The 16,185-nt window shown below is 59.0% G+C and overlaps 1 protein-coding gene across 1 annotated transcript in view; it reads left to right on the forward strand.

Annotated features, from left to right (window-relative positions):
- The first annotated feature begins 713 nt into the window (after positions 1 to 713).
- Positions 714 to 16,185, forward strand: part of PPARGC1B (PPARG coactivator 1 beta) — a 54,916-nt gene continuing 39,444 nt past the window's right edge. The window contains exon 1 of the mRNA XM_054841414.1: positions 714 to 858. Within this exon, the coding sequence (XP_054697389.1) occupies positions 775 to 858 (84 nt within the window). The 5' untranslated portion in view covers positions 714 to 774. The remainder of the gene's footprint in view (positions 859 to 16,185) is intronic.

Consider the following 16,185-nt stretch of genomic DNA (forward strand, 5'->3'; position numbering starts at 1 on the left):
TATGCCCCACATGTGGCTGCAAGTCCTGTGGGGCACTCTGCAACCTTGGGTGTGTCCCCCGCTGGGCCTAGGTGTGACCCTCAGCCCAACATGCTGCACTCAGGGTTTATATATTTCAACTCGGGGTGATCTAGGGACTGTTGAGCGGCACTCGGTGACGCTGGCAGCACCCCAGGTGCCCCCACTTTTAAGAGCTGGCACTTCTAAGGTGTGCACAGCGGTGCTTAAAGTGGGTGCTGTGGGTGGGCACGTGTCCCATGGGAAGGTGCTTGTGCTCCACGTGTGGCTGCAAGCCCTGGGGGGCACTCTGCAACTGCAGATGTGTGTCCCCCCAACCCACCGAGCCCGGATGTGACCCTCAGCCCAACACGCCACTCTCAGGCTTTACGTATCTCAACACGGGGCGATCTAGGGACTGTTGAGCGATGCTCGGTGGTGCTGGCTGCCCTCAATTTTAAGGGCTGGCACTTTATGGTGTGCACAGAGGTACTTAAAGCGGGTGTCCTGGGTGGTTGCGTGTCCCGCGGGAAGCTGCTTGTACCCTACGCGTGGCCGCAAGCCCCGCGGGGCACTCTGCAACCGCGGCTGTTCCCCCCCTCCCCTGCACCGTCCCACCCCCCCCCGGCTCCGTCGCCCTCCTCGGCTCCCGCAGCCGGCGGGCGGGGGCTGCGGGCGGCTCCGCCCCGCCGGCCGCCCGGCTCCCCGCTGCCGCCACCGCCGCCGCCGCGCCTGCTGCATGCTCGGTGCCGCCTCAGCCCCAGCCGGAGGTGGAAGATGGCGGAGCCGGGGCCGGATTGCAGCTCTCTGCTCGACGAGGATCTTTCCTCCTTCGTCTTCAGTTACCTCGCTGACAGTCAGGTAGGGAGGGAGGTGGAGGGGCTCTGCTGTCCGGCTCCCCAGCGCGGTGCAACTGTGTGTGGGGGGAAGCCGGCAGACTCACCCCCCCTTCCCGGGGCACCTGGGGGAAGAGCCGGTCCCTCCGGGGTGCCTGCGGGGTGCGGGGACCGGCTCTTCCCCTAGGTGCCCGGAGGATCTGCGGGGGTCCCGTTTGCTCCACGGATGCGCAGAGGGAGAAATAAGGGGAGGGGGGACGCGCGGAACCCTGCAGCCCCCGCGGCTCTCTCCGCGCCCCTCCCCGTGGCTTCGGGGCGGCCCCGGCGCGGCAGCAACCCTGCAGCCCCGCCGGCGCTTTCAGCACCACTCGCACGTGGACTCTCGTGTCCCCCCCCCCCTTCCCTTCTGCAGGGAATTTGGGGGGGGGGGAGAGGGAGAAGTCGATGGGTTGATCGCTTTCGGCACAACCCCCCCTCCCTTTGCAACAGTCCGTCCCCCCCCTTCTGTCCGTGTCCCCCCCCCCGCTGCAAAGGTGGGGAGGGGGACGCCGCGGTGCAGGGCGGTGGGGGGGGGCTCCGCAGGGGGCTGCGCGGTGGGGGCTGATAAGAGCCGGGCTGTGGGATGAGTCATGCCGAGCGTCAGTTACACGCATACGGGTTGGGATCTTGGGGGATGGAGGTTTGGGGAGGGGGGGGGGGTTGGCAGGGAGAGGGGTCTCGGTGCTGCAAGTCAGCAGCTCCAAAATCTGGATGGGCTCGCTTTTGGACGGAGCTGGGTATTAAAATCAGATTAGGGCTCCTTGGCAGCTCCCGCACGATCACGAGAGCGAGCCGTGCTGGCTATAGGGCTTGCATGCTTTTCCATTTTGGGGGGTGGAAGAGAGGCGCTATACAATAAGCCGGGCAGTAGCAAAAGCCGTGACTGATCTGGAGCACAACCGCGCATTTCGCAGTCGGATTGATGAGGCTGGTGCAAGTGGGAAGAGTTTTCTGTAGTTATATATCATCCCTCCAGCCCTTCACTTTCATAACCACAGATTACAAAATAGCTTCGATTGTGAAGCTAGCACATTCATCCCAACCCTTGCTCTCTCACCAGTATAGCTCCGGGATTGCAAACAGCAGGAGCATGCATGTGGGGAATGGGATGGGGACTAATCCTGCTGTTTGGGTACAAAACAAATAAGGTCTCAAGACTTGGTAAATCAGATTTGCCTCTGGTGCATGTGCCAGACAGAACCAGGCAGGTCTTGCCACCAGCTAGATTGATGTAGTCCCGGTGCCTCTCCTCGCATGCACCGGCTCCAGAGCACTCTGGCTTGGCGTGGGACCCGGGCAGCTTGCTGGGGGCAGAGCAGGGGGAGGTGGCAGCTTCGGTTGTTAACGAAGAGCTGCTGACGGGTTGATTACAGCAGAAGGGTCAGGAAGGGTGAGAAGTAGGCCGGGAAGATTTTGTAAGCGGTTTGCGTTTTATGATTTGGACGGATTTATTATTGCTGAGGGAACCGTTGGCTGGAGAAGAGGAGGCTGGTTGTGTGGGGTGCCATCCCTAGGAAGTATGGCAGAAAGGCCGCAGCTCCCACCAGCCCCATTGCTCCCTGGGCAGGTGAAAGTTTCTGGCTCTGCTTCCCTGCAATAACCTGCGCTCTGCGTGCTTCACGTGAAATGAAAAGCTCGTGCGATTGCAGCACGCATCTGAAGGCTTGTTTCTTTTTTGCTTTTTGGTCAGCATTTGATGTGCCAATTCAGGAATCTGATTCCAAAAAGAGACTGCTAAGGGGAAGAAAAATCCTGTGAATTGTCATCCTTCTCTGGTGCAAAACCACCATGTTGTGAACATCCCCTGCAAAATTTGGGACTGTGAAATGGCCTGTGATGAAATAAGACCGTTTTTATGGCATCTCCTAAAATACCGTTTGCTGTGCCTGTCCTCTCTTTTTCTTCCCTCTCCATACACGCACTACATTGGAGGGAGCAGTGCAGGTACGCGCAGAGTTAGTGCTAGTCTGATGTCTGCGGAGCGTGTAACATGAAGAGCAGCAGAAGGACCTTTGCAGCCAGCTGCAGGTTCCCTCGGCAGCGGTGTGCAGCCTGTGTTTGCTCTCCCGCCTGGCGCTCGCTTTTGATAATCGCATTTCCTCTCTGTCCCCGCGTGCACAGAGGGGTTAAAGGCTGGGGTAAAAAGAAAAGAAAAAAGGGGGGGGGGGGGGGGAAGAGAAAAGCTCCCCCCCAGCTATGATTTGCATGCATTTGCTTAAGAAACGCCTGGAGTTGTAAGCGCGTGTCGTGCTTGTACCTTAACCTGTGCCGAAACCGCGGGGCAGGCTCCAGCCCGGTGCTCTCACATGCCTGCTTTATAAGTCGGAGCGGGAGGCGGTCCCGGGCTGGCCGCTGACGTCTCTCCCATTACTACCGTACGAGCCTCTGCTTACAACTGGGTTACTGACTTCTCAATGAAGCCCGAAAGCTGCTTCCGCAAAGTCCCCAGTGCTCCAGCACAAGATCAGATTATCCTGAGAGGCTACAATGTCAGGAGGCCATGAGATCATGAATATTAGCCATTTCCTTCGTGGAAACCTTGAGGAACTCTGACTCTCCTCCTCTCTCCCCCGTGCTCCTCCCCAGTCCTTGCTTTTGCAGTAGGTTTCGAGAAAGGCGCAGTTGGGTGCGTGCAGGTGCCAGGCAATCCCTTCCTCTCCAGGGAAGGAATCCTCAGGAGGGCTCTCGGGGAAACGCACGGTGAAGCTTTAACATGGATATTTGCATCAGTCCCATAATTATATGGGCTTGAGCTGAGGATGCCTGATAACCTCTATTTACATATCGAGGACAGCGATGATTCACGTGCTACCTGCATTGCTACAGAAAGAAAATCAGTGGTTTTCACTTGATATCTGCCTTTCTCCTGCCAACTCCTTTTCCCTTTTTAACAACAAAAAAAGTGATTTTCTTTTGCTGCGACTGAAAATGTGTTATTTCTGGGCCCGCTTAATCCATTTTGTGCAACTCTCTGCTGCTCAGAGGTATGAAGCTGGTTGTAGCTGGTTCATCTGCTGGCACCAGGCGCTGGAAAGTGCCAACCAGGCAGCTCTGCTGAGAGCACCGCGGAGCGGCCAGTGAGTCTCAGCATCCCTGCGAGAGGCAGGAGCAGTTTGACTCTCACGGCTTCGATTTGTTTAAAAACCACAAACAAAGTGCAGCAGGGGGAAGAAAAAACAAAAAACCAGGCTGGTTCTCGGAGAGATGCTTAAAGATCACAAGAACTGAAATACAATATTCCCTCCTTAACTTCTCAGCTTCCTGCTAACAGCTTAATCTATTGATGAGTGCAGGAGGCACAGTGAAGCCCTCGGTGGAAAAGCGGTCCATCGGCCGGATTATTACTGCTAGTAATGAAGTGAGGACGCATCCCCAATTTCTGATAGTCCTCACCGAGCAGACCAATATTCTGCTTTTTCTGTGGCTTTTCTCTCAAATATTTTTTTGGCGGGGGATGTCTGGATGACTGAGACAGCCCAAGGGCCTGTACAAAGTGTATCTCCAGCCTGGCTGCATTGCTGCAGCTTGGGTCAAAGGGCCACTGCATTGCTGGGGCTGGAGACCCCCCTCGCTCTCCTGGGGAAGCAGTGCAAGGTGGCTGTGGCGTGGTGGCAGTTACCGATGGTGGCGGTTAGCAGAAGCCACGCCGGTATGTTTGCAAAGCCGGGGGCGGCAGTTGCTGGGGATGCCGGCAGGCGCCCGCGCCGCAGCGGCGGCTGCGGGAGATGGTGAGCGCGGTGCGCTGCTGAGCCTGCCACTCCAAGCCGGGAGAGAACAGCTGCCGGGAGCAGCGGGAGAGAGCAGCAGTGGGGGAAAGGAGGGCTGGCCTGAAATCTGGCTGCTCAGAGAGCCTCCCTGCACACCCCCCTGCCTTCACCCCCTGCTTTTGACCAGATCCCCCGGTGCTCCCCACCCTGGCAGGGCCCCAGGGCTGCCCCACGCTGTGTGCTTTCCTCCCTCCTGCCTGCACATCCCTGCCCTGGTCTCATGCCGTAATGGAAAGGCACCTCTCCAACAGGTGAATAATTAAGGTCTCAACCTAGTGCCTCCAGCAAAGGGAGCTTTGTGAGGGACACAGATCTCTCTCTCTCACATTAACCTTTCCAATGTCAAAAGCCTCTTTGTAGTTAGAAACTCCACTTGCTCCGGCACTTCAGTGCTGTCAGTTGTCCAATGAAAAATGCCCGGGGGATGCCCTTCCTGCCCCAAACGCCTTCCTGGCCTTGAGGAATGGGTCCCATGGTCCCCAGCACAGGGCTGGGGACAGGGACGCCGTGGGCTGGCTCCTGGCAGGTAGTTTGCTGTGCTGCTGGCCACTGCTGCCTGCTGCTCCCGAGGCTTTCCAGGCTCTGAAATCCTCTTTGGTGGGGCTGGGGGCCAGCTCATGGCGGAGTGTGGGAGCCCCATGTCTGCACTGCCAACAAGCAGTGTGCCAGCGCCCACGGGAGCTCGGGGACATCACCCGTTCGGCACTGTGCAGGGACAGTCTGTGGCAAATGCCACCGAAGCCACCGCTTCTGCCTGCCCATGGCCTTGGGGAGAAGGTGTCACTGGGGTGAGGGGCATCGTCCCTGCAGCGTGCTCTGAGCTTGAGCGCCCCGTGGGGCTCTCCAGCATGGAGGGGGTCCTGGCTCTGCTGGGGAAGGGAAGGGCTGTCACCAGAGATAAGGGTCCGCTGGCACCACACATGTTGCGCTCACTCGCCGCCACTGAGGAGCCGGGACGAGGGGAGCTGGGGACACGAGGTGCCGGCAGTGCCTCAGTCGGCAAACGCGTTTGCTGGAGGAATCAGCTTCGGGCTCCCGCGGCTGAGCCCCGCTCCATGGCAACCCTGCGCGGGCTTATATTTCTCGTGACTGCTTGGCAGCCTGCAGTGATTTAGCAGAGGGGGAACTTTGTACACGCTGGAGCTGCTGCTGCCAGCGCGGTCATGTCGGGCTGACCACTGTGGTCCTGGCCACGTGGCACTCCTCCTCCCTGGGGGGCACAGGCTGGGGCAGCCCCTTGCCTGCACCCCAAGAGTGGGCAGCCGGCTCCCCTGCCTGCATGCCGTGCCAGGAAGGGCAGGTTCCCACCACCTGCCTGATGCCAGACAAACTACCCTCTTGTGAGCGCCTCAAAGAGAGTGTTTTAAGCTGCCTCTGCTTGTAGTAATGAGCCAGAGACTAAAGGTTGAAGTTAATGGGGTGGGTGGTCAGGTGAGGTAGTGACCTACTTCCAGGGGCACCCGTGCCGTAGGCACCAGGTGATGGTCCAGCCAATGTGTTTCCCTTCCCTTATCGCCTGGCTGTTCTGCTTTTCAGCACTTTTCCTGAGCTCTGGCTAACATTTATTTATTTATTTATTTATTGCCTTTTTTTTTTTATAATGGGAGCTTCCAAGAACTGCTGAAGGACTTTGCACAGGTCTGGCTGCGCTCAGGGTCTCATCAACCCCATCCTTACCCTGCTCCATCTCGCTGCACCTCCCCAGGCAGAGACAACAGCCAGGGTTGAGCTGCTGCAAATTGCTGTGTTAAACCAGTTCACTTCAAAATTAAGATGGGGAAAAATAAAGGCTGGAAATCCTCTTTCACCCTGTAAGAGCTGGACCACCGCTTCTCCCCGGGGGGGCGTTCCCCATGTAGCAAGTCTGGTATCTGCTGGTGGGGAGTGTGGAGACTGTGGCAGCCCTGGAGGCTCTTTGGGATGGCCCCATCCAGTAGCCAGACTAACCTTTGATCACTGCTGGCTCCCGGGCAGCAATGTGGGGCTTAGGGAAAATACTTGGCTTATCTTGCATCCCTGCTGTCCCCAGACAAAGCTGCAGGCACTGGGTGCTGGGTGCCTCCCCAGTGTTGTGTGTGGTGGTGTTGTCCCCCATACCAGGAGCTTTGTCAGGGGAACATGATGAGGGTCCTGCTGAAGTATCACAGGAGGTTTTTATATCTGCCTGTGCATACCCACCCTTCCTGCAGCACCCTACCCACCCAGGCAGCGAACAGGCAGGCGTTTGCCTTTGCAGCCGGGAGCAGGAGGCCTCTGCCCTTGGCGAGGGGGAGCCTGTGTTGGTGGGGGCTGAAGTGAGAGGGACCCCAGTGCACCGGGAGGGCTGATGTGACACTTCTCCCCTCCCCTGGGACGGAGCAGTACATGCTTTGTATGGATGTTTTTGTGCTGAGGTGGCAGAGGATAAAAGAGCCTCGAGCTCTTGCAGCGACTATGGTTGCAGGGCAGTGTATCTTTACAGAGATGCATTTTCTAAATTCTTCCTCTGCATCGGTTCTGTGCCCTGTGGTTGCTGCCTGCAGCGGCAGGGAGCACGCCGGCCGAAACAGCCCCTTCTGCTGAGCCAGCGCCACTGGTCAGGCTCCTCAGTTCCTGTTTCAGTTTGCAGCAAGTTCATCGCTGCTGTCGCTTCTGCTTCCCCAGCCTTTGTCTGGGGAGTCTGCAGAACCCCAATTGACCCCAGCGTATGGGGTGACGGGCGAGGGGTGTGGGAGGTGTCATCCTTTCCCCCTGCCAAAAGCTGCCTTCCCCACCTGGTCCCCGAGGAACCCTCATTTCCTAATTTTCATGCACATCAAGAGCAAGGAAATCCTGTGGGGGGGGGGGGGGGGATGGAGGGGAGAGGGCAGAGCATCCCGGCACAGGCGGGGGGCTGAGCTGGGGCTGTGCTGCAGCCGGAGCAGCGTGCTGGGGCGGCCGGCTGTGCCTTGCGGACGGAAGGAAGCCCAGCTGCCTCTAATCATGTTTCTTCTCCTCCTTCCTGCCCGGATGAGGGGGGACTGCAGGTTTTGCCGCCTGCAAGTGACAGCTGGGGACCCGGTTGTCCTGCTACGAGGGGACCCACGGCCAGAGCAGCCCCAGCTGTCCCTTGGTGTGCAGAGCTGGGGTGCAGGGGGGCTGCTGCCGGGAGCAGGCAGCGTGGTCCCTGGCCCCAGCCTCGGCGGCTTTCTTGCTGAGCCCTTTCCTGCTTCGTTTTTAGCTAAAGTGCCTAGGTAGGAGCAAGCTATGTTATTTTTTTTATGAAGAAAGTGCAAATGTAGCCATGGGGTGTTTCGGGAAACATCCCAGCGGGACACTGCCGCAACCCTTTGCACGCACACGAGACTGATGGGCTGAGCTCCAGCCAGCCCCGCAGCAGTCGGGCTGGGTTAGAGCAAAGAGCAGCGCTGATTGCAGCCAGGTTGATGGTTGTACATGTGCTTCGATAACAGCAAGGAGCTGGAGGTGTAAAACATCGCACTTACACAGCTCCCCTTGAAGGCCAAAGCAGGGGCAGGCTCTGGCTTCTCTCTGCCCCGCAGCCGGCCCCTCCGCGAGCATCGTGTGCCGACGCCGGTGGGCGCAGGGCTGGGGCGGCCGCGGTCCTTTGGCTCCTTGCACGTTGCCCAGGCAGAGCGTGAGCTCCCTGGGCTCAGAGCAGCGGGGAGAGCCGCCGCTTGTGTGCCGGCAGGATCGGGGCTCTGTCTGCTGGCAGTCAGCACTGGCGGAGGGCAGGGCAGGACACCGGGGGCTGCGCAGTGGTTTGTGCCAGGCGAGCTGGCAGCGCCTTTTCCTGCCACACAGAGGTTGCTCACCTGGCACCAGGCATGGCGGGGTGAACTTTGTCCCAGCTCAAGTCCCTCTCTCCTGATTTCCCGGGACTCGCACAGCCTTGGTGCAAATGTTTGCAACTTCCATGGCCCTTGGCTTCAATATAATTAAACTTTACATTCCTGTCGGCTCCCTTTACACCACGGCTGCTTAACAGCTTTCCTTTCCCCCTCTGCTCTGGGGCCTGCAGCCCTGCCTGCGTGAGGTGTGTGTGGCTCAGAGCCACCTTCCAGCATCTTAATGACAGGAGGATTTTTAAACCTTCCCTTCAACAGCATAAACCCCAGAGCTCTGCATAGCTGGAGCTGGAGATTTAAACCAACCAGCATCGTTTCTCCTTTCAAGCAAGCTTGCACACTGATAGTCACGACCTAACCGTGCTAATAATGAAAAGAAAAAATTGCAAATGTTTTTCTTAAAAAGGAAGTTTCTGTCTCTGTGTGGGCCCCACCAGGAGACTGACATATGTGAGTTTTGGGTGCATTTTCCAGGTAACAGAACTCAAGCCTGTGAGAACTGTGTGGTTTTCTCAGGCTGAAAGGTTGGGTGGTATTTAAGCTGGTGGTTTTTTCTTTTTTTCTTGTGGCTGTGTCCTTTTAGAAAGGAATAAGTGTGTCTATTTTTATATATTTTGAAAATGAAAGCACGTGGTACATGTCCCCAGAAACCCTCATGGTGCAAGTTGTCACCCAGCTCTGGTGGGGATGCTGCTTTGCTGATGACCAGCAACCAACCCTCCCCAGCCAGCTTGAGGTGAGCGGCGGTAGGTGTGCAGGACATGCTCGTGCTCACGTGTCTCCTCTCCTCATGGGACCAGAGGCTTCGGGATGTGGAACTGGATGCAGGAGGAAGGAAGTCGGCAGCTGGGCGGGGAGGGATGTCATGGGGGGACTGTTAGGACAGGCATGGGTGGGGAGGGCTGGAGCTGCTCAGTTTATTTACTTCAGTTGACTCCTCCTGCCCGTGCTTTCGGTCATGCTGCCTGGCCTGCCTGCAGCGATGGCTTCTCCATTCCTGTGTTAGTGCATTCGGGATGCAGTACACTGGCAGCCCCCGGACCCCTGCCTCCCTGCAGGGACCAGGGGCTGCCCGTGAGGGTCTGCTTGCCCAGGCTCCCCCATCTCAGCTTTCACTGCTCTCCTGCTGCCCATCTGCCCAGAGGAGCTGGAAACCCATCTGCACATCCAGCCGAGTCAAGAACAAATGAAAGGCAGATTATCGGGGGGAGACTGTCCCCATCTCTGCTGCTCACTTATGGCAGTGCAAGGACCTGGAAACACAGCTTTCAAGTTTTTCTCTGTATTTATGTAACCCAAACTAACTATTTTTTGGAAAGAGCCACTCTGTCTCATTTAGATACCTAAATATAGCAGCCGCTCTGGAGGGAGGATTAGCCTGCGAGTGCCCTGGCGGGGATGGGACCTTTGTGGATGGGTGTTAGGGGGAGTTTAAACCTCATTCAGTCAGGCTCTGGGGGGTTATTCCCCTGCCATTAGCAGGGCAGCTTGCAGCTGTCCCAGGGCAGCGGGCAGTTTGCGGCAGTGACCGGGCTGTGCAGGCTGGCAGGGAAGCAGGAACCTGCAGAGATGTGGACTGCAGGGTTTTTTCTAAATGTCTCGATGCCTTTTGAGGTCAGAGCCCATCTATGCCCAAACATGCTGTTCACTAACGTGTCATCACCTCCACTCAGAGGAAGGAGCACAGAAGCAGAGCTGAGCTATGGGGTGAAACCTCCACGTCCTGCCCTGCCAAAGGGACCCGTGGGGCTGCAGCACCTCGAGGTGATCATTCCGGGCTGTTGGAGCAGAATCATCACTGCGACGTGGGGCTGGGTGGAAAGGCAGGGAAGGGCAAAGGTCCTTCTGCCCTTAGGTGGCATGCCCACAGGCAGGAAAGTCCTTTCAGCTCCTTTAGTGAAGGATGCAGGACTGACCCTTTGAAATGCCGAGCTGAGGGACACCCCACAGGTCCCCTTTCCCCTTGCCAGGGACTGGGGCCCGTACGCTTGGCCGAGGCACAGGCAGCAGCAGGATCCAGGCACTGCGCGCATCCCACGGACCCACTTCTGCTTCTTCAGACACACAAGACCTCTCATTGCCTTCGGAGTAAGCACAAGAGATGGCTTTGCCTGAGTGGTCTGACCACCTCAGTAGCTTGCCCACGTGGTGTGGCGGGGCTCTCTTGTACCACCTGGGATCAGCAAGGCTTGCACGTTGCACCAAGTTTTGATGGAAACTGAGTTTCTCAGAGGTGCACAGGGTGGCCCTTGCTTTTGTCTCTTGACATCTCTGACTGCCCTGCAATGAGGGTGCAATGGGTCCCTTCCAAGGAAGTGGGGAGCAGCTGTTTGTGTCCGTGTGTGCCGGTGTCTCAGGGACTTGGAGCACGGGACACATGATGCTTGAGTCTCTGTAGCTGGCTATTTATAAGCACATGGAGGGGGCACCCTTGTGTGCCCCCCTGCTCCTCCCTGCTTTGCAGTGCTGACAGTGAGAGCCTGGCTCGCCTGGTGCTGCTGCAGGGGCTCCCTGATCTGTCTTGTGATTCAGGCCCTGATGGAGATGCGCAGGAGCTGCCTTATGTTTTCTGTGGGAAAGCAGAGCGTCCCTCGGCTATTTAAGCCTTCATCTCTATGCTTTTCTTGTTGCTTCCTCTGCACATGGCAGCTCTGTCTCCCTGCACGCCTCCACATCTCCCTGCTGCCCATCTCTGCCCCTCACCATGCCCTCTGCCCAGCTCAGAGCTGTGCAGCACCTCGTGCCAGCGCTCATCCCGGTGTGCAGGGTCCTCTGCCATCCCTGCCATCCCACTGGGGCAGGAGCCACCTGGCTAAATGGTGGGACCCCGGCAGGTGTCGGTGAACACATGCACGCTGGCTTCACACGGTGCCCTTGTACAACCTTGCTAACCACAGTGCGAGTGCCCCCTCGGCTCCCATCGCACGGGCAGGGACCAGGCAGGTTTGGCATTGCCCCGTGGCAGCCCCATCGGTCCCTGCTGGGTGGAGGTGGTCTGGGTCTGAAGGAAGGACCCCGCCATTTTGGTGATGCCCTCCTCAGGACTGTGTTATTTGGCCCTAGCAAGGTGGAGGTGAAATAGAGAAGGAAAACGCCACGCATTGAAATGGGAGGAGGCAGTGCGGTGGAGATCCGGCCGGAGGGCTTGCAGCGTCGCCAGGATCCCCGAGCCGCTCCAGCAGATGGCTGCAGCCCTCCCGCCCTGCTCTAAGGAATACAAATGTGCGGCAGATACGGTTACCCAGCCCTGAGAGCGGTGTTAGCTTTCATCTAGATCGATATCCCTGCCTGTCTGCGTCTGAGGGAGCACTCAGCTGGCAACCCAAGCCCAGCCAGGAGGAGACACCCGCCAAGGCTCTGCTGCCCACTCCAGACCCTGCCTGTTCGTCTGTCCGTCTGCCTCGGCGTGGAGGCAGAGCCAGCACCAACCGCAGCGCCGTTGCCGTGCTGTCGGACTCCGTCATGCGTAAAATGTAATAAATAGGGCCATAAGCCTTTTACGAAGTCTATTTCCACTCTTGGATCCGGGATTTAATGCATGGCTGCTTAGAGAGGCTGAGGATTTCAGGGGTCAGCAAGGCTAATTGCACTGCTGGAATAAAAGGGCGCAGAGCAGGATCCTGCGTGCAGGCAGGAGGGGGTGCCGGGGGTCCCAGCCGCCCGCCGTGCTGCCCCGGCCCTGCGTGCTCCCCGCCAGCAGTGTGGGAAAGCAGCGGCCACGCGTGGTGGCTTGGCATGGGACGCTGTCCCCGGGGAGCCCTCCTCGGATGGGCACCGGCGGCTTTTGGGGCTGGGGGGACTGTGCCAGCCGGGGAGTCATATGCTGCAGGTGTTCAGTTCTCCACTGCTCCGTGGTGTCCTTGGGCATCTGACTGAGCACGTCTGGCTGGAGCGCTTGATCTTAGATTACCTGGAAGCCAGGGAAAGCCTCCGTGGGGGCCAAGGGCCAGTGAGGATCAGGGCTGTCCCGATGCAGGCTGGTACTGCCGGGCTTGGCCGGCCCCGGTGCCAGCTCTGCCCCAGCCTGCAGCATCTCCCTGAGCTGCAGAGGGGAGTTGGGCACCGCCCTGCCAGGCTGCCCCACATGCTGGCTGGCCCCGACATCACAGCTGGGGCGTGAAGGGGTATGTGTGCTCAGAGGTGGTGCTGCCAGGGAGACGGCCCCACCAGGAGTGGAAATGCAGTGCCGAGGCAAGAGCCAGGGGCACAAACCTGGCTAGGTGCTTCGGTGCTGGGTGTGCGCCTGGCCAGCTGGGGCTGGGGCTCGGGATGTGGACTGCGCTTTCATGGTGGTGTCGGGGAGGGACCGGTGGGATGGGCAGGGGACAAGCTGGCTGCCAGCACACACCCTGTAAGGCGAGGGGGACCCAGATGCCCGGAGGCTCCCAGGGCTTCGCCCTGTGCCAGCCGGCCGCGCAGGACTGGCAGGGCTGTGCCGCCGGCCGTGGCAGACGGAGGATGCCAGCTCCGCTCAGTTACTTTCCTGGCTGATCCCGTCATCTCCATCTCACGCCAAGTGCTGAAGTCGTCATGGAAACCGGCATGGCGGCAGCCTTGCCAGTAGCTCCTGCGCGGGATCCTCGGTCTGAGCGCCCGGCCGGCTCTGATCTGCTGCGGTGGTGGTGGGTGGCCAGCTCAGTCAGCCACTTGCTGCTGGTCCTTATTCCTTGAGGGCATCAGTCTGATGCTGGGCTCCAGCGAAGCACACGCACGGTCGCTTTCCTGGCGATGGATTGTGGCAGGTCCCAATCCATTTGCGTTCGCCAGTCCCAGAGAGAGTCTTGCAGAAAGCAGGAAAAAAAAAAAGCCCTATAGTATTGCTATTAATAGTACCTGTTCACAAAGTTATCTTTAGCAGCACCGTTCCCACCTTCATTCATAACAGCCATCGCATGGGCCTGATTCTTCTCCCTGCTGCCCAAGTGGCTTTGAGGTAACCCCGACTTCCCGGGGTGCCCCACTCACTCCGTGCTTCCACAGCTCATCAGCGTTTCATTTGGCCGTGGAAAGAGACGGTCTGCAATCCTTTCCCTGCAGGGGGAAATGGAGTGGCGTTTTTTTTTCCAGGGTTAATTTTTCTCTGGTGACCGTAACTCTGAACTCCGCTTGCCTTTGCCTCTCCTCCCACGTCGCTCCTGTCCAGTGGGGCTGTGTCGTGCCAAAGGCTTTCTCCCTGGAGCATCCCTGCTGGAAGTCCACGCTGGTGCTGGGATTTTGCTTGATCAGTGGAGGAGGCAGTGCCTGAACTTGACTATCAGGGATGGAGTATTTTCCACTGGTATTTCAGTGGGTGTTTTCATAGGTTTCAAGCTATGGTCCTCCCTTCCTGTCATCTTCCATCCTCAGAGCTCACACAGACTCCTGGGAGGGTGCAGAGCTCTGAAAGGGCTTTGAGGATTCATGGGTTCAGCCCACCGCTTTGAGGCAGCATCTCCTACCACTGCCAGGGAAATGCCTATTTCTCCTATTCTTGAACTCGGCAGTCACGGAGTTCCTCGGGTTCCTGGGCTAATCTGTTCCTGCCTTTAACGAGCTGCCTCATTAAAGTGTTTTTCCCTAATAACCAGCCCTCCGGGCTGGGTGAGAGGCTGGTGATGTTTGACTGTAGACAACTGGAGACCTGCAGGCTGCAAAGGGCTTTTCCAGCTGCTCGTGGGGGTGCAGGATGAACACCAGCCCTCTCCTCCTGCCTGCTGCCGGCAAGGCTGTGAAGGAGGCACCCCAAACCATGCCTCTCCTGGCTTCCAGCACCAGATTTACTGGACCCACAAACCACAACAGTGCAGCTGAGGGGCGCAGGTTGCATTGGGGAAGGCATCTGCCCTTGGAGTGCAGCAAACTGGTGATACTGGGACTAAACTGCCCTGCTGCACAATCTTCCTTCACAATGTCCTTACCCAGTGCTGTGCTGCATTGGGGCTGTTCAACGTCACCCTATGAGCCAAACCCGTGCATGCACGCTGTTGAGCAGGCATGCCTGTGTGCCTCGGGCCCAGGAGGTGTCTGCCCAGCCTTAATGAAGGGTTTTGAGCTTGTTGCCTTGGTGCTTGGGAGCTGGGGCGGCTGGTTTCAATAAATGGAAGTGGAAATCTCCCTCCTGGGGGCCTGTTCTGTGTGGAGGAGTACACACACAGCTTGCAGCTGTGGCCTCCTGGGATTGTCCAGACGTTGGTCCCACCTGGTCCTCCTGCCTCTGTGGTGACTGCCCTGGCCAAGCGGGGCACAGGGCTGATAGCCCTCGGGGCGATGGCTATGAAGGAGCAGATTCAGCAGTGCTGGCATCACGGCTGCCACAGCCCTGGCTGAGCCAGCCACTGTCTTCAGGCCACGGTTTTTAGGGTGGCGATGATGCAAGGCAGGAAGGTGCCTGGTGCCAGCACTGCTGGGGCTGCTCTCTTTATATATAGCTGACCCACTTGCTGAGCAGGGGCTGCCGGCCCCTCCTGTGCTGCACTTGGGGGGCGCGTGTGTGCACTGGGGCTGCGAGGGGCTGCACCAGCGTCAGCCTGGCAGCACAGGGCTGCGGGTGCCTGGGCTGCAGTCGCCTGCAGCCTGCTCTGTGGAAGGGGCTGCAGGAACTCTCTGCTCACAGGCTGCAACTGTGCTGCCTGCGGCTCAGGGGACACAGGCTCCGTAGCCTGCCTGCTTCCCCAGCCCCCCTCCCAGCCTCACCCCCCCACTGGCACCCTGGCTTTCCCAGGGAGGGAGGAACCGCCGTAGCCCCACCAGACACAGGAGCGGGCAGGAATGGCTGCTGGAAGGACCATCCTGAGGCTTGCCCAGCTGTGCCTGGGCTGAGGCAGGATCCCAGCCCAGGGCAGTGCTCAAGCCCCCGTCCCAAGAGGCAGCCCAGCCTCCCGGGAGGTTAACCTGCCTCCTGGCCACCCCCTCCAGCCATGCCTGGGGCTTGGGTGCTCAATGGGCTGGGGGTTTGGGTGCTGGAGCAGCCACATCGCTGCTAGCCTCAGGCCTGCATGAGTGGGCGTGCGTAAGGGCATGCGTGTGCACGCACCAGAGAGGCAGGAGCTGCAGCACACAGTGCCTGTGCTGCCTGCCGGGGCCAGCTCCCGACACACGCGCTCCGTGTGTGCATAGCCGAGCATGCTGGTGCTGCTGGTGTGCACCGTGTCCCGCTGCCCGTCCTGCCCTGCCCACCCCAGGATGGGTCTCTGAGGCAGCAGGCAGACGGGAGCGCTGAGGTGGCTGGGATGGGGTGGCAGTGGCACAGGTACCTTGTCCCTGGTTGCTGAGGAGCTGTGCTGCTCCCCGGGGCTCACGTTGTCTCAGAGGCACACCGGGTGCAGCGTGGTGGCCTCCCAGGCTCGTGTTCCCCTGGGGGACAGGGTACAAGGACGGGGCTGGCCAGAGTAGATGGCAAGAGGAGAGCGTGCTGTAAGAGGTGAGGGTGCAGCCCCAGGTTCCCGTGGGCCAGAGGACTCAGGAAATCAGGGAGCAATAACCCACCAAAATTCACGCCCCGGGCAAGTCCGAGCACAAATCTTGCGTCCTCTCCCCTGCTTCGTGCTGGTGGGGCTGTCCCAATCACCAGGCACCCCCCAGGCCCAGCTCACTCCTCCAGCTGCCTGCTGCTGCCTGCACTGGGTGCTGCCAGCATACGAGGGGCTTTGGGGAGCCCTTGGAAAGCGCTGGGCTGCCAAAGCAGTGCCTCTCAGTGCCAAGCACCTGGGAGCCAGCCGCTTCCCCAGGATGGGGAGGATA

This window comes from Grus americana, chromosome 14 (genome assembly GCF_028858705.1).
Source record: "Grus americana isolate bGruAme1 chromosome 14, bGruAme1.mat, whole genome shotgun sequence".
Lineage (NCBI taxonomy): Eukaryota > Metazoa > Chordata > Aves > Gruiformes > Gruidae > Grus > Grus americana.